Source organism: Octodon degus, unplaced genomic scaffold (genome assembly GCF_000260255.1).
Source record: "Octodon degus isolate 3935 unplaced genomic scaffold, OctDeg1.0 scaffold00164, whole genome shotgun sequence".
Taxonomy (NCBI): domain Eukaryota; kingdom Metazoa; phylum Chordata; class Mammalia; order Rodentia; family Octodontidae; genus Octodon; species Octodon degus.
In genome coordinates, this window is record NW_004524740.1 from 4,694,560 (window position 1) to 4,707,063 (window position 12,504).

The following is a 12,504-nucleotide window of genomic DNA, read 5'->3' on the forward strand; positions in this document are numbered from 1 at the left end:
TATAAAAGCTTCTCTCTGTACTGCTGCAATACTATGGCACAGCAGAACTCAAAAGGCGCCAACAGACATAAGGAAAACAGGTTTTGATTGTTAACCACAATGCCAGTAATGTTTGAATGAGAACACTGGGTATGGATGGTCAGATGACAGATACCAGAATGTCAGACAGCCCATCGACTGCTGTTGCCATGAGATTCAACAGTCAACATCAGTCTGATAAGCTACCCGACAAGGTGGTACAGGTGGTATGGCCATGGAGATGTTTCGACGGGAGGCAAAACAAGCAGACATTCAGGCAAATGTTGAACCAACCAACCAAGCATTTCTGGCATGCTGGAATTTTACAACCGAACTCCAATTCTATTTTAGTCTGACATAACGTCAGTATCAATTTTCCTAAAGGAAGAAATTAAAATTGTTTATATTCCTACCAAACAAAGGAATAGGTTCAATCAGAAAACATCCCAAAGGAAAACCACATTAACAATAAAACACAGAAAGGAAACTGCATTACATATAAAAGTAAATTTTTGTCAGTTAAAACCATATGCTAAATAAAATTAACATACATAAGAAAGCACAGCTTTAAAAAAAATTGCTCTTTTCAGTGATGTTTTGAGGTAGTGGGGACAGAAGCCAAGCCCTCAGGCAAGTGCTCACCAAGGAGCCACACCCTAGCCCTCTGTCGCGTGTTTCCACAAACCCAAGGAATTCTTAAGTTAGGCTCATCTCTGAGGTACCATTTAGCAGTGTGCAGCTGTCCTAGGGGTGGCTCTTGCATGAAAATAAAGGAAGGTTCAAGACTCCATAGCAGGAAGGTTTGGCAAGGCTGCCTTTTCAGTTGTTAGAGGCCAAACAGAAGTAAAAAAAATCAAACGCTCAAGAAAACGGACACAATTTTGGAATGATCAAAGATGTCTTTATAAAGTTTTTCATGACTTCATTCTAAATACACAGAATAAAAAATGGTGTCAGTTCATTCATGAGACACCAACCAAATTTTCCTTATACTGTCTCAAAATTTAAAGATAAATTTCCCCAGAGGGTGTGCAATGCATCATAAAATGGCCTTTTTTGAGAGGGGTTGGGGAAGGACTGGGCAGGACGGTGTATTAAATTATACCATGATAGACATGCAGGACTCAGCCAGTCTCTAGAACTTGTACACATTTTGATGACTTAGAAAAACAAAGCAATCATTGCCGACAAGCCTAAAAAGCTTGACATATTTAACACACCTAGGAACTTTTGGTGTGGCAGGAATGCTCTAATTGTACCATGTGGGCCTTTTGGAGAAACAGAGGCCGGTTCTGGGAAGTTTGGGCTGAGCAGCACACGCCAGCCTAACAGAACACAAGCTGGGCTGAACTGAAGGGGCGCCTCACCTTAACACAAGGAAAAGCATGTCAGTGCAAAACGGGCTAAACTGCTTTCAGGAAGTCTTTAAATTTGATACAGGCTGGAAAAGGGAATTTTCCTTCCTCATTTGGAGTCCTCCCAAGTTAAGGCAGAACCCATCCACTATAACTGCTGCAGTTAAAAATGTTTTTTGCTTATTTAGTTTTCTCCTCTGAGTTCAAGCGCTGCTGAATTCGTTTGGCATAACTCTGTGCCATGGAGTTAACGATAGACAGGATAAAGTAACACACCATCACCATCACCAACTTCTCAAACAGCCAGGACAGCCAGTTTTCTCCCTGTGGGAAGAAATGCAGAACAATGCAAATAAGAAAAGTTTTGTTTGTGTTTAACAGTAAAAGGAGATCATCTGTATTGTTGTAAGGCAACTACTTAGCACAATCCTTTTCACCTCTAACAGCTCTGCAGCTGCCCAGAAACCTGCTCACTAGGGGCCATCAAGTCGCCGCCCGCCGCCACCCGCCACCTGCCACCACCCCACTGCAAGTAAAGTCACAGTTTAGAATCAGGTGAGTGAGGAATCCTAGCACTCGGAGGCAGGAGGATCACTGAGTTTGAGACCAGCCTGGGCTACAAAGTGAGACCCTGTCTCAAAAACAAACAAAAAAATGATGTGAGTGTGGTTCACTGTGATGAAGAATAGCTTCCTCGCTGAGGGTGCTGTGTCCACACTTGCTGAGCAGTGCTAAAACCTCACTAGGAGCTTCCTGCTTCAGCCTCTGGAGTGCTGGGATTACAGGTGTACACAGCAAGTGCTGCTTTTTTCTTTATTATTTTCTTTTTTTTTGGCAGAACCAGGGATTGAACTCAGGCCCTTGTGCTTGCCAGGCAAGCGGATATTCTCCTGAGCCATCTCCCCGGCCCTATTTTCTTTTCTGATACTAGGAATCGAACACAGGGCCTTGTGCTTGCTAGGCAGGGGCTGTGCTGCTGAGCTACATCCCCAGACCAGGAGCTGCTTTTCAAATATAAATGTAACTCATGTTTGGACAATGAGGGCGGCAAAAAGGAAGATTATAAGGCCATTAAAAAACGGTGCTTCTCATTTCAGGTTAGTGCTTACTCATCCTCTTTCAGTCACTTCCCCTCACAACGCAGAAATGTTTACACAAAAGGCAGGCTTAGTTTAAGCTAAAGTTTTAAGGTTCAGCAACATTCACACAGCCTTGGTTTTTTAAAATGATTTTCCCATGGCTGAGATAAAAAACAGCAGGCAGTTTTCTCACTAATACTTTGTCATGGTGTACATTTTAACTTTACAATCCAGTGGGGAAGTATATCTAGTAAATCATTTAAGATCAAGGTCACAATTCATTCTACATAGTAGAACCATTATAATCCTACACTTGTTTTTAGAATGAGTCCTCCCAAAGCAGTTATTTTTGGGGGGAGGAAGTGAGTGGTTTAAGACAGAGACACATTTTCTAAGGGAGTATAGGGAAGGTGTGGTGGTGCATGCTTGTAATCCCAGCAGCAGGGAAGATGAGGCAGGAGGATTCCCCAGGAGTTCGGCCTCAAGTACATAGCGAGTGCAAGCCACCGTAAACTACACAGCAGTACAGTGCCTTGGTTTCTAAGGAGACTGACCAGTATTTTCCCTCCCTCTGCCCAGATGTGCATGAGCACTGGACACTACAGCAGTTTGCCGGGCAGCAGCCCACAGAACTTCTCACCTGGGGTGCACCAGCTTCGCTCCTGTGGTGTAGCTTCTGCCGCTGGGCCTCGAGGTATTCCTGGAAGGGCTTCTGTAGAGACGGACCTATGCCAGGGACAGCACTGGCAGCAGAGGACAGAAGCCAAGGGAAAGATACATTTGGGAAGAAAAGCAGAAGTGTTACAAGAAAATCCACTTACCCCCTGGACTCAATAAGCAGGGACTGAATGCAGAGAGGAACAAAATACAATAATTACGAGTTGTCAAAAATCCCAAGAACTTTTTTCAAGTGGCTAAAAATCCTTCCTTCAAACAACTCCTGAAAGTAGAAAAATCTGTGCTACGAGAATATCTGAGAGAACCAAAGAGCCATTTGTGGCAGAAGAGGTCCCCAGGAGGCCAGCTTGGCGCTCCGCACACCCGCACTGCACCGGCCGGAGAAGAAAATGAATGACTTCTGAGAAGTGCCACATTTATCACCACCCGTTCCTGTAAGAACTGGTTTGAACCGATTCACAAGGAAATGACTTATGCTTGTGTCATCCCCAGTTAAAAAAGAAACTGCCCGCCCTCTCCCGAACTTGCCCCATCTTCTCAGAGGGGCGGTGCTTTCTCAGTCTAAGTCCTTATTAGGACAATCCGTGCGTCATCCTTATCCAAAAAGAATGCATTAGCAAATTTGGGAGGCACCTCCCCCTACTCAGAAGTCAGTGATTAACAAAGGAACAAAGAGGGAACTAGGAACCTTGAATCATGTCGTGGTTCATTGTGGCAGCTTTGCACAGAAACTCCTGTTCACTACTAAACAACTTGTTCTGAGATGACCGGGACAGCAACCCCTGATAAGCTTCCGTCCTCGGGCTCCCTTTCACCCACAAAGCGTGGGGGCTGTGTGTGCTGTTGGACCGGTTTGGCAGCTGTGGCCACTAGCTCCCAGGGCTTTTTAAAATGGTAACCTGGGGCAACTTAGAGAATCAAAAGTCTTTTTTCTGTACCCTTGATTTCCTCATCTATCACATCATGGCTAACACGCAAGGATGCCTCACCTCCTTCCCAGGGGGAGGGGTAGCTATCTCCATCTCCAAAGGCATTTATAACTAATGTGCTCCCTGAAGGCTTACTGATTCAGAGGAACTTTTATTCTTATTATCTATCCAACTGCTAAACCCAGAAGTCCCTATTTGCACTCATGCTATGGAAAAAGAACCAAAAAACGAAGTGTAAGAAATAAGCTGTGCCCACAGAGAACTTAAAATCACTATAGGAAAGTTCTGTCTCTTTCACACACCCACATGTACACAAACTCATTTGTGAACAAAACAATGTGTAATTCAATTAAAAAAAAAAAAGGAAAAAAACGCACAGAACAGTGAGGTGTGGATGAAGTGGTCCAAAGGTCCTGTGGTTGAGTACTGGAGGATGGGAATGAGGCCTGAGCAGACTGCAGAGAAGGCAGCAAAGCTGGGAGAGGGCCTAGGACAGACACCCAGGGTAGCTTCCCTCTCTGTGACTTCTAGGTGACCTCCTGTAGAGAGGTGGCACAGAGAAGCTGTATCTGAGCTGGGCTGCAGTTTATCAGCAAAGATTCTGACTACGAAAGGAACAACTAGAAAACCTTAAAAAAAAAGTCTTTGGTACAGGGTCTCACTACACAGCTCGGACTCATAGTGATCCTCCTGTCTTCGGCCTCTCCAGCACTGGGATTACAGGCATGTGCCACCACACCTGGACTATGTCGCCAGCTCAGTGCACTGCTGGTGTGAGGCCGGAGCAGCAAGTCACACTGGGGATCCAACCCTGGGCCCTGCTGCTTGCCAAGGCAGGTACTTTGTCCACTGAGCTATCTCACTGGCCCTTCTAATTTTTTTTTTTTGATGAGGGCATATAAGGAAGGGAGAAGCAACAACCATTTTAAATCCTCTTCAAAGAACTGGATGGTGAATGGAGAAAAGAGAAAAGGGAAAAGGGAAAAAAATATGGTAGTTAAAATAGTTAACACTGCTGGCTTCCAACTCACAGTAATCCTCCAGTAGAGTGCTGGTATTATCATAGGCCAGTGCTACCGTGCCTGACAATCCAGGGCCTTTGTACAGAACCCACTGAATGATATCCTCAGGCCCTTTTCAAATTTGAGACAAGGCCTTTTTAAATGGTTAAACTGCAATTAATCCTCATTTCACCCTTTCAGAGTGTTGGGCTTAAAAGTATGTGCTACTGTGCCTGCCTGGATGTTTTTATAGCAGTAGAATACTACCATGAGCAAATATATGGTCTGAAGAATCTAACATTTAAAATCTAGTATTAAATATTATGAAGTCATTTATGTGTAAGATTCTCTTAATCTTTTACTATAGATTCACAAAATTCAGTTGTTTTTCTATTTCTAATTTTTTAAAATTTTTTTTATGTATTTATTTATGTGTGTGTGTGTGTGTGTGTGTGTGTGGCCAGCTCAGCCCACCAGGGGGCGGGGCTGGCTGGCATGTGGTGCTGGGGGATTGAACCGCGGTCCTTGTACTTTGCTAAGCTTGTTCTAAGTAGGTGCTTTAGACCACTGAGCCATCTCACCAGCCTCTCTATTTCTAAATTTTACTTTTTTTTTTAGACAGGGTCTCTCTGTGTAGTTCAGGCTGTCTTGGACCTCAGTGACCTGCCTGCCTCAGGCTCTGGAAGTGCTGGGATCATAGGTGTGTACTACCATGCCCTCTAACTTTCACTCTTAACATGGATTTAAGGCAAATAATAAAAATTTGCTACCTCATCCCTCAAGTTATTTCCCAGCAGCAGTCCAGAAACAAGAGTTCATTTTGACATTGAAGATTAACTTAAAGTACACACAATAGGGGAGGGGGGAGGGGAACTTGCCTCAGTCCGTGGCTTTTTACAGTTGGCTTAGGAAATCCTGTAGGTAAACACATTTTCTGAGAGACATCCACTCAGAGCACTAGCCTTCACCTGGCTAAGCTTGAGCCTCAACCTTCCGTGATACGTGAAGTGCACAACTTGCCTTATGTTCTGGTTAAGTTCAAACAACCAATACTTCTGTGATATAGCACACAAAGTTGGGGAACACAAAAGAACCACTGCACTAAAATATACTGAAAATAAGACTTGTGAACAGCCACCTGCTGTAGTTGAGAAAGCCTTAAAATAAAAAAAAAAAAAATGTTGGTTTCATTTACTTTTCCTTGTTGCAGACCTTCAGCATGGTGGGCAGAAAAATCTTTGTGAGTAGTAGGTTAGGATTTGAGATTTTCGGGGTCGGGGAGATGGCTCAGTGGAATAAGCGCTTCCCTGGCAAGCGCAAGGGTCTGAGTTCAATCCCTGGTTCCACAAAAAAAAAAAAAGAAAAAAAAGAAAAAAAAAAAAGAGAGAGAGAGAGGACCCTTGCGCTTGCCAGGGAAGCGCTTATTCCACTGAGCCATCTCCCCAGCCCCAAACCTTTCATAGCAATCTCCGTGCCTGTCCCTGTGTCTTTTTTTTTTTTGGCAGAACCAGGAATTGAACTTAGACCCTTGCGCTTGCCAGGGAAGTGCTTATTTCACTGAGCCCTCTCCCTGGCCCCCAGGATTTGATATTTTTATTCTCGGCACAAATGTAATACCAGAAACCAAAATCTCAAATAATTAATCTAATACAAGTTATTGCACATTTGTTACTAATTTTTACAAAGGACAAAAAGCTTCTATTTTTTAAAATACATTTGGCATAAGGTCTTACTACACAGCTTGGAATTGTTGTGATCCTCCTTTTTTAGCCAGGCCAGCACCGGGAATACTGGTGTGTGCCACCATGCCTGGGGCTGGCGAGGCATGTGGTGTGGGGGATGGAACCCCCATCCCTGTGCGCTTGCCTAAGCAGGCACTTAGTCTGCTAAGCTGTCTTGCCAGCTGAAAAGAGCCTTTTTTTTTTATTTAAACAATAAGAGGACCGAGAAATCCACTCAAGTTCCAAATCCACTCAAGATTCAAAATCAGTTTCATGGGCACAATCCTTCCCCAGCCTTACACACCTGAGAATCTCTTAGATTTGATGTGGAACAGACTTCTTTGCAAACTGAGTCACTGTTTAAAAGTCCATTTAAAATATCATACGGGAAAATTCTTGTCAAGAACCCTGACCAATATTGTATTTCAAGTTTTTTATGTGTATGTTGCCCTGCTTCTGGAAATTACTCATCTGATAAGAAATCTGCTCCTTAAACTTGCTTCCTATTTCCTCAGTGTAAGGGTCTGCATTATTCTCTGCACTCTGAGACTGGAGAATGTTCCCCCGGAAGCATCACAAGCGGCAGAAGCTGGACCGAGGTTGAAGTGATCATGTCTACCTCTCACAATGCATAAATTCTCTTTTGTTGATTATCACGGAACACACACCTACTCCAAGTGTGCCTTGGATTCATCAGTCATTATTGTTCCCGTGTTTCAAGGGCCTCCTCCAATTGTGAACATCTCAAAGAAGCTGCTTTACCATACAGTATATAAAAAATACAGCATCTGATTTACTTTGAATCACTTTTCCATGGTGGCGAGAGAGCCATCAAACTAGGTTGTACTAATCAGAAGATCTGAAATTTTTACGCCAGGTACAGTGGCCAGACCTGTGATCCTAGCGCTTGGGAGGCTGAGGGCAGCCCGGTGCACAGTGAGGTCAACTATATGGTGAGACATATAGCTCAAGACACCCCCAAACAGAACAATAAAACACACAGAAACAAAAAACTCTAAGAACTGAAATCTTCTTAAACTGGTGATGATTCTAACACAGAAATAAGCTTAACATATTTATTTGTCTCATTCAGTTCTGTACAAAGAGATACTTAGGGTTGGGCTTAAGTACTGAAATGCCTAAGCCTAATAATATTATACAAGTGGTAGCAGAGTAAATTTTTAATCCAGACTTGGTTCCTTTTCAACCACTATTTTTTGAGTATTTTACCATGAATGTGAGCATGTCAGTTATATTCACCTTCCTAAAAAAATATTAACATGGGTATGTAAAAGGAAGGATATAGGGTAATAAGCCTTTTCCTTAGCGGAAAGTCTGAGCATTTTTATACAATACTTTAGGACTGAGTTTTTTAATGTCCCTCTGATGATTAATTAGGAACTCTAAATAATCTCCAGGGATGATCAGATCCCAGAATCTTTCTATAAAAGTAAAAAAAAAATGTTTTTAGAAGATTGACTTTGGGCATATTGTTAAAGAAAAGGGTTTCAGTGCTACAGCTGCAATAACCCAGTAAGCATAACAGAAATCTTTTGAATTAAATACTGATGACTCATTCATTCATTCATTCATTCATTCATTCATTCATTCTGATGCTTTTAAAAAGCACCAGCTGTGGTAACAAAAGCCTGTAATTTCAGCACTCAGAGGCTGAGGCAGGAGGATTATGGCAAATTCAAGGCCAGCCTGGACTACACAGTGACACTGTATCTTAAAAAACAAAAAAGCACCACAATCAGTTTTTCTTTTCTTTTCTTTCTTTTTTTTTTTTTTGCGGAACCAGGGATTGAACTCAGGCCCTTGCGCTTGCCAGGGACGCGCTTATTCCATAGAGCCATCACCTCAGCCCCCACAATCAGTTTTTAAGGGCAGAAACTAGACCAATGGAGTACAAACAGAAAAATTTAAAAGAACAATAACAAAAAAATGAAATAATTTTTTAATGGAATGTTTTTTTAAAAGTCTTGAGACAGGGTCTCCTTACATTACCCAGGCTAAGCTTTAGCTTACAATTTTTCTGGGCTCAACTCCTGAATAGCTGGGAGTACAGGCATGTACCATTAGGCTTGGCATATTTTTGCTTTGTTTTTCTGTGTGTATGTGGCAGCACTGGGCACTTAGCTGTATCCCACAACATCTACCCTTTAGTTTTTGTTTTGAAGCAGAGTCTCACTAAATCGCCAAGTTGCACACACTAGGCTTTAACTTGAGATTCTCGTTTCAACCTCTCCTGCCACTCTCTGCTGGAGGATCTCAAATTTGAAGGGGAGACTGACAGGTTCTGGCCCTAGTATGAATTGCTAAATCATGATGGTCATCTAATATGGCTGAAGCCCTTAAAACAAAAGCCCATCTTCCCAAGAAGACTTCCCCCCTTCTTCTCCAACTCAATCTAGGAGGCAATTTCCTTCTACTCTTCCCGCCGCCTCAGGGAAGACCCCCACTCAGCTCCCTCAGGTGTATCTAAACATCCCCTTCAAACTCCACCCCTGGCAAAAGGCCACAAGAGCCTCAGCCTCCCTTTGTTCCAATCAAGAGAATTCCTCATCTTCCCCAGATTCTCTCCGTGTCCGCAAAGATAATAAAGCCCCTTTCCCTTTTTCTGTCTGCCTGTTTCTCTGCTGTGCTGGGCACCTGAAAAAACCTATCACAGACCACATCTCAAAACATAGCCAAAATTGCTGGGCCCATAGCACTGCAGGACCCTGCACTTGACCTTAGCAACACACACACACACCCCATGACCAAAATCCTGTGCCAGTTACAATATTAAAATTTTTCACAATATTAAGTTATATTCTTTTTTTTTTGCAGTACCAGAGATTGAACTCAGGACCCTGCGCTTGCCAGACAAGCGCTTTCTCTACTGAGCTATGTCCCCAGCCCTTAAATTATGTTCTAAATAAATATCAGGTCTTTATGAATGGTCTCGACTATATGTGGGTGACTGTATCAAAATCCATAAATTAAATTTATCCTCTAGCTCTAGGAAATTATCATTTGAGGTTTGGTCCAGGAAAGAGCACAGAAGTGGAGGCTTAAACTGAAAATCCTCCTCTTCTAACTGAAGCCAACACTTTTTCTGAGGAGTTTTACATTTAAGGTTAGCAGTGACCTGTACTTCCAGGGATGAAGTAAAATGTCTCCTCTGTCCTGTCTACTCTCATTACAGGCGCATCTGTCTTCAGTGTGTTAGAAGTTCAGAAAGAAGCTCAACTTGCAATTCTCTTTCTTGGTAACAATCTTGTACATCATTCTGTTTTTAGAAATGTGCCCTTTAGTCAAACATCGTAGGGTTAAATTTTCCTCCCATAGGCAGTGATCTAAACAGGCTTAACGGTTAGTATTTTAATGAGTTGTCATTTCCTGTCTGATAAAGATTCTCACAGTATTTAACCACCAGTTTCCCTGGGGACCAACCAATACTAGAGCTCTGTTCAGTGACTCAGAATGGACCTTCAGACTTCTGGGCCTGATTCAGCAATGACAGATTAGCCTCTGCACGAATGTTTCTCCTAGGTAGACTGCTCAGAAAGGGTGGGAGAGGTTTATCACGCAATCCTGCTGAAGAATCCAAAGGCCACCTCAGGCTGATTCTCATCAGTATTTCTAGCTGTGCTGCCCTCAGATCTTAGGGGGGCAGGGAAGACACCAGTGATTACCTAATTGATCCAGGAATAAGTAAGTGAACTGGTGCTAACTGGAAATCAACTTACATGTAAACTTAGTTACAATAAGATCTAGTAATTCTGTGTGACTGAGAATGAAATCTTTACCATTTAACTGAACATTGTCTATGAATGTACAAAGCTAATGTTTTAAAGAAAAAAACTGTTCTACTTTTCCTTCTGAAATGTGGTAGTCCTCCCTAAATCAAATTCCTTTATATCCCAGGGTCCTGGAAGGACACCCTATATACACTAAATTCAGGATGAAAATCACGTACACAAGTGTTTCAACTGACGTCTCTCTGGCACCTTCCAAAATTCACTGTGACTCAACCTTGGGTTTGGGATTAAAACGTTTTGAATTTCATTTGCATCTGTGCCTCTTTCACGTGATTAAAACCTCCTTTGTACTCAGTTCAGCCCATTGTGTGCTGGGGGTATTACAGAATCATTTCTCTGTGGCTAGGTACAAGGAAGACCACTGCTTTCTCCACAGACTTCAGGTGTGTGGCTGCTATGGCCTCAGCAAATCTCAGTCCCCGGAGAATTTGCAACTGGTGTTGCTTTTGAACATTCAGGGTAATTTTCTCTAAGAATCAGAATAGAAGTAAAGCTTCCTTATAATTACTCCTTGAAACAAACTATCATTAAAGAACAGCTCTAAAAGCCAAAATCCTGTCTCAAATACAGACCTGAGCAGCAGAAGCCAAGCAGGCATTCATGTGAATAAATGAGGTCAGAGCTAAAGAAACTAAGTCAAACTGCTTGGCTGACGACAGAGCCATGTTAAAAGCCAACTGATTTCATTTATAGAAAATGACAGTCTGCTCGCAGAGTTCTGTAATACCAATCCATGTCTGGCTTGGAAGCCACTGAGTTGTAAGAATGCAAAGTCAGCAAAAGGGACCGGTAAATCCAAAGGTCAAGAATAAAGCACTGCCTACAGAATTTTAAACGTAAGGTGAGATGACAAGAAGCTTACTGGCTTCCAGATCACTAAAAGTGGCACAGTGATGAGTGGGACAAAAGGATAATATAAATTATTAGTAAGTAGTTACTCCAAAGAATAAATAGATACTTAAGGGAAGAAAGTGTTCTTTGCCCAAAGAAACTTAAATGTAGAAGGTGCTACCGCAGGAGAGGTAAGAAGTACATTCAAACGAGCAGCAAAGCAAGCAGCAGGTCTCTCTCGCTAGCAGCCATGGCAGGTGCAAGCACCGCTGCACAGTGCGAGCCGGGGGCAGGCCACGAGCCCACACTGACCCAAGCGAACCTTACCCCACGGGACTTGTAATGAATATTAGACCAAAACTTTGGTAAAGCATCTGGAACAGTGGATGCTTGCTAAACATTAATTTCCTCCCCACAGTCTATTTGTTTCTTTCCTCCCCTCCCCCCCACAATCCCCCCCTTTCTGACAGGCTCCCACTGTACTATATGGCTAATTGGCCTTAAACTTGCTCTGTCCAGGTTTGCCTTGAACTCAACTTGCAGCAATTCCCCTCAGCCTGGGATCACAACAGGAGCGTGCCACCATACCTAGCTCTTCTTTTTTAATATAAATTTGTATTTTCTTTTTAACATGGTGCTGGAGGACCTTGCACAAGCTTGACAAGCACTCTACCACTGACCTGCACCCCCAATCCCTTTCTTTCTTTCCTTTCTTTGGTGGATCCGAGGATTGAACTCAGGCCCTTGCGCTTGCCAGTGAAGTGCTTATTCCACTGAGCCATCTCCCCGGCCTCAACCTCAACCCCTTTCTGTCTTTTAGCTTCTTTCTAGTCTTTGCCTCAGCCTAAAGCACACAGTGGATTCTCTTACCAATGCACAAATGGATTGGTTTAGTAAGCAAATTTGTATGGAACATACATTAAACAGTGTCAGGAATGACTTCTCTTTTTCTTTTCCTCACATGCCTGGAGTCCAGTACAATTTAGTATAATTTTTTTCACAGGAATTTTTTTTTGGGGGGGGCAGGCAGGGAGATGGCTCAGTAGAATAAGCGCTTGCCTGGCAAGTGCAAGGGCCTGAGTT

General features: G+C 42.9%; 1 protein-coding gene across 1 annotated transcript in view; it reads right to left on the minus strand.

Moving 5' to 3' along the window:
* Positions 1–887: 887 nt before the first annotated feature.
* Vmp1 (vacuole membrane protein 1) overlaps positions 888–12,504 on the minus strand; it is a 121,181-nt gene continuing 109,564 nt past the window's right edge. The window contains exons 10-13 of the mRNA XM_004643034.2: positions 11,794–11,840; positions 5,170–5,184; positions 3,093–3,195; positions 888–1,697 (exon numbers count right to left, since the gene is read on the minus strand). Of these exons, the coding sequence (XP_004643091.1) occupies positions 1,554–1,697; positions 3,093–3,195; positions 5,170–5,184; positions 11,794–11,840 (309 nt within the window). The 3' untranslated portion in view covers positions 888–1,553. The remainder of the gene's footprint in view (positions 1,698–3,092; positions 3,196–5,169; positions 5,185–11,793; positions 11,841–12,504) is intronic.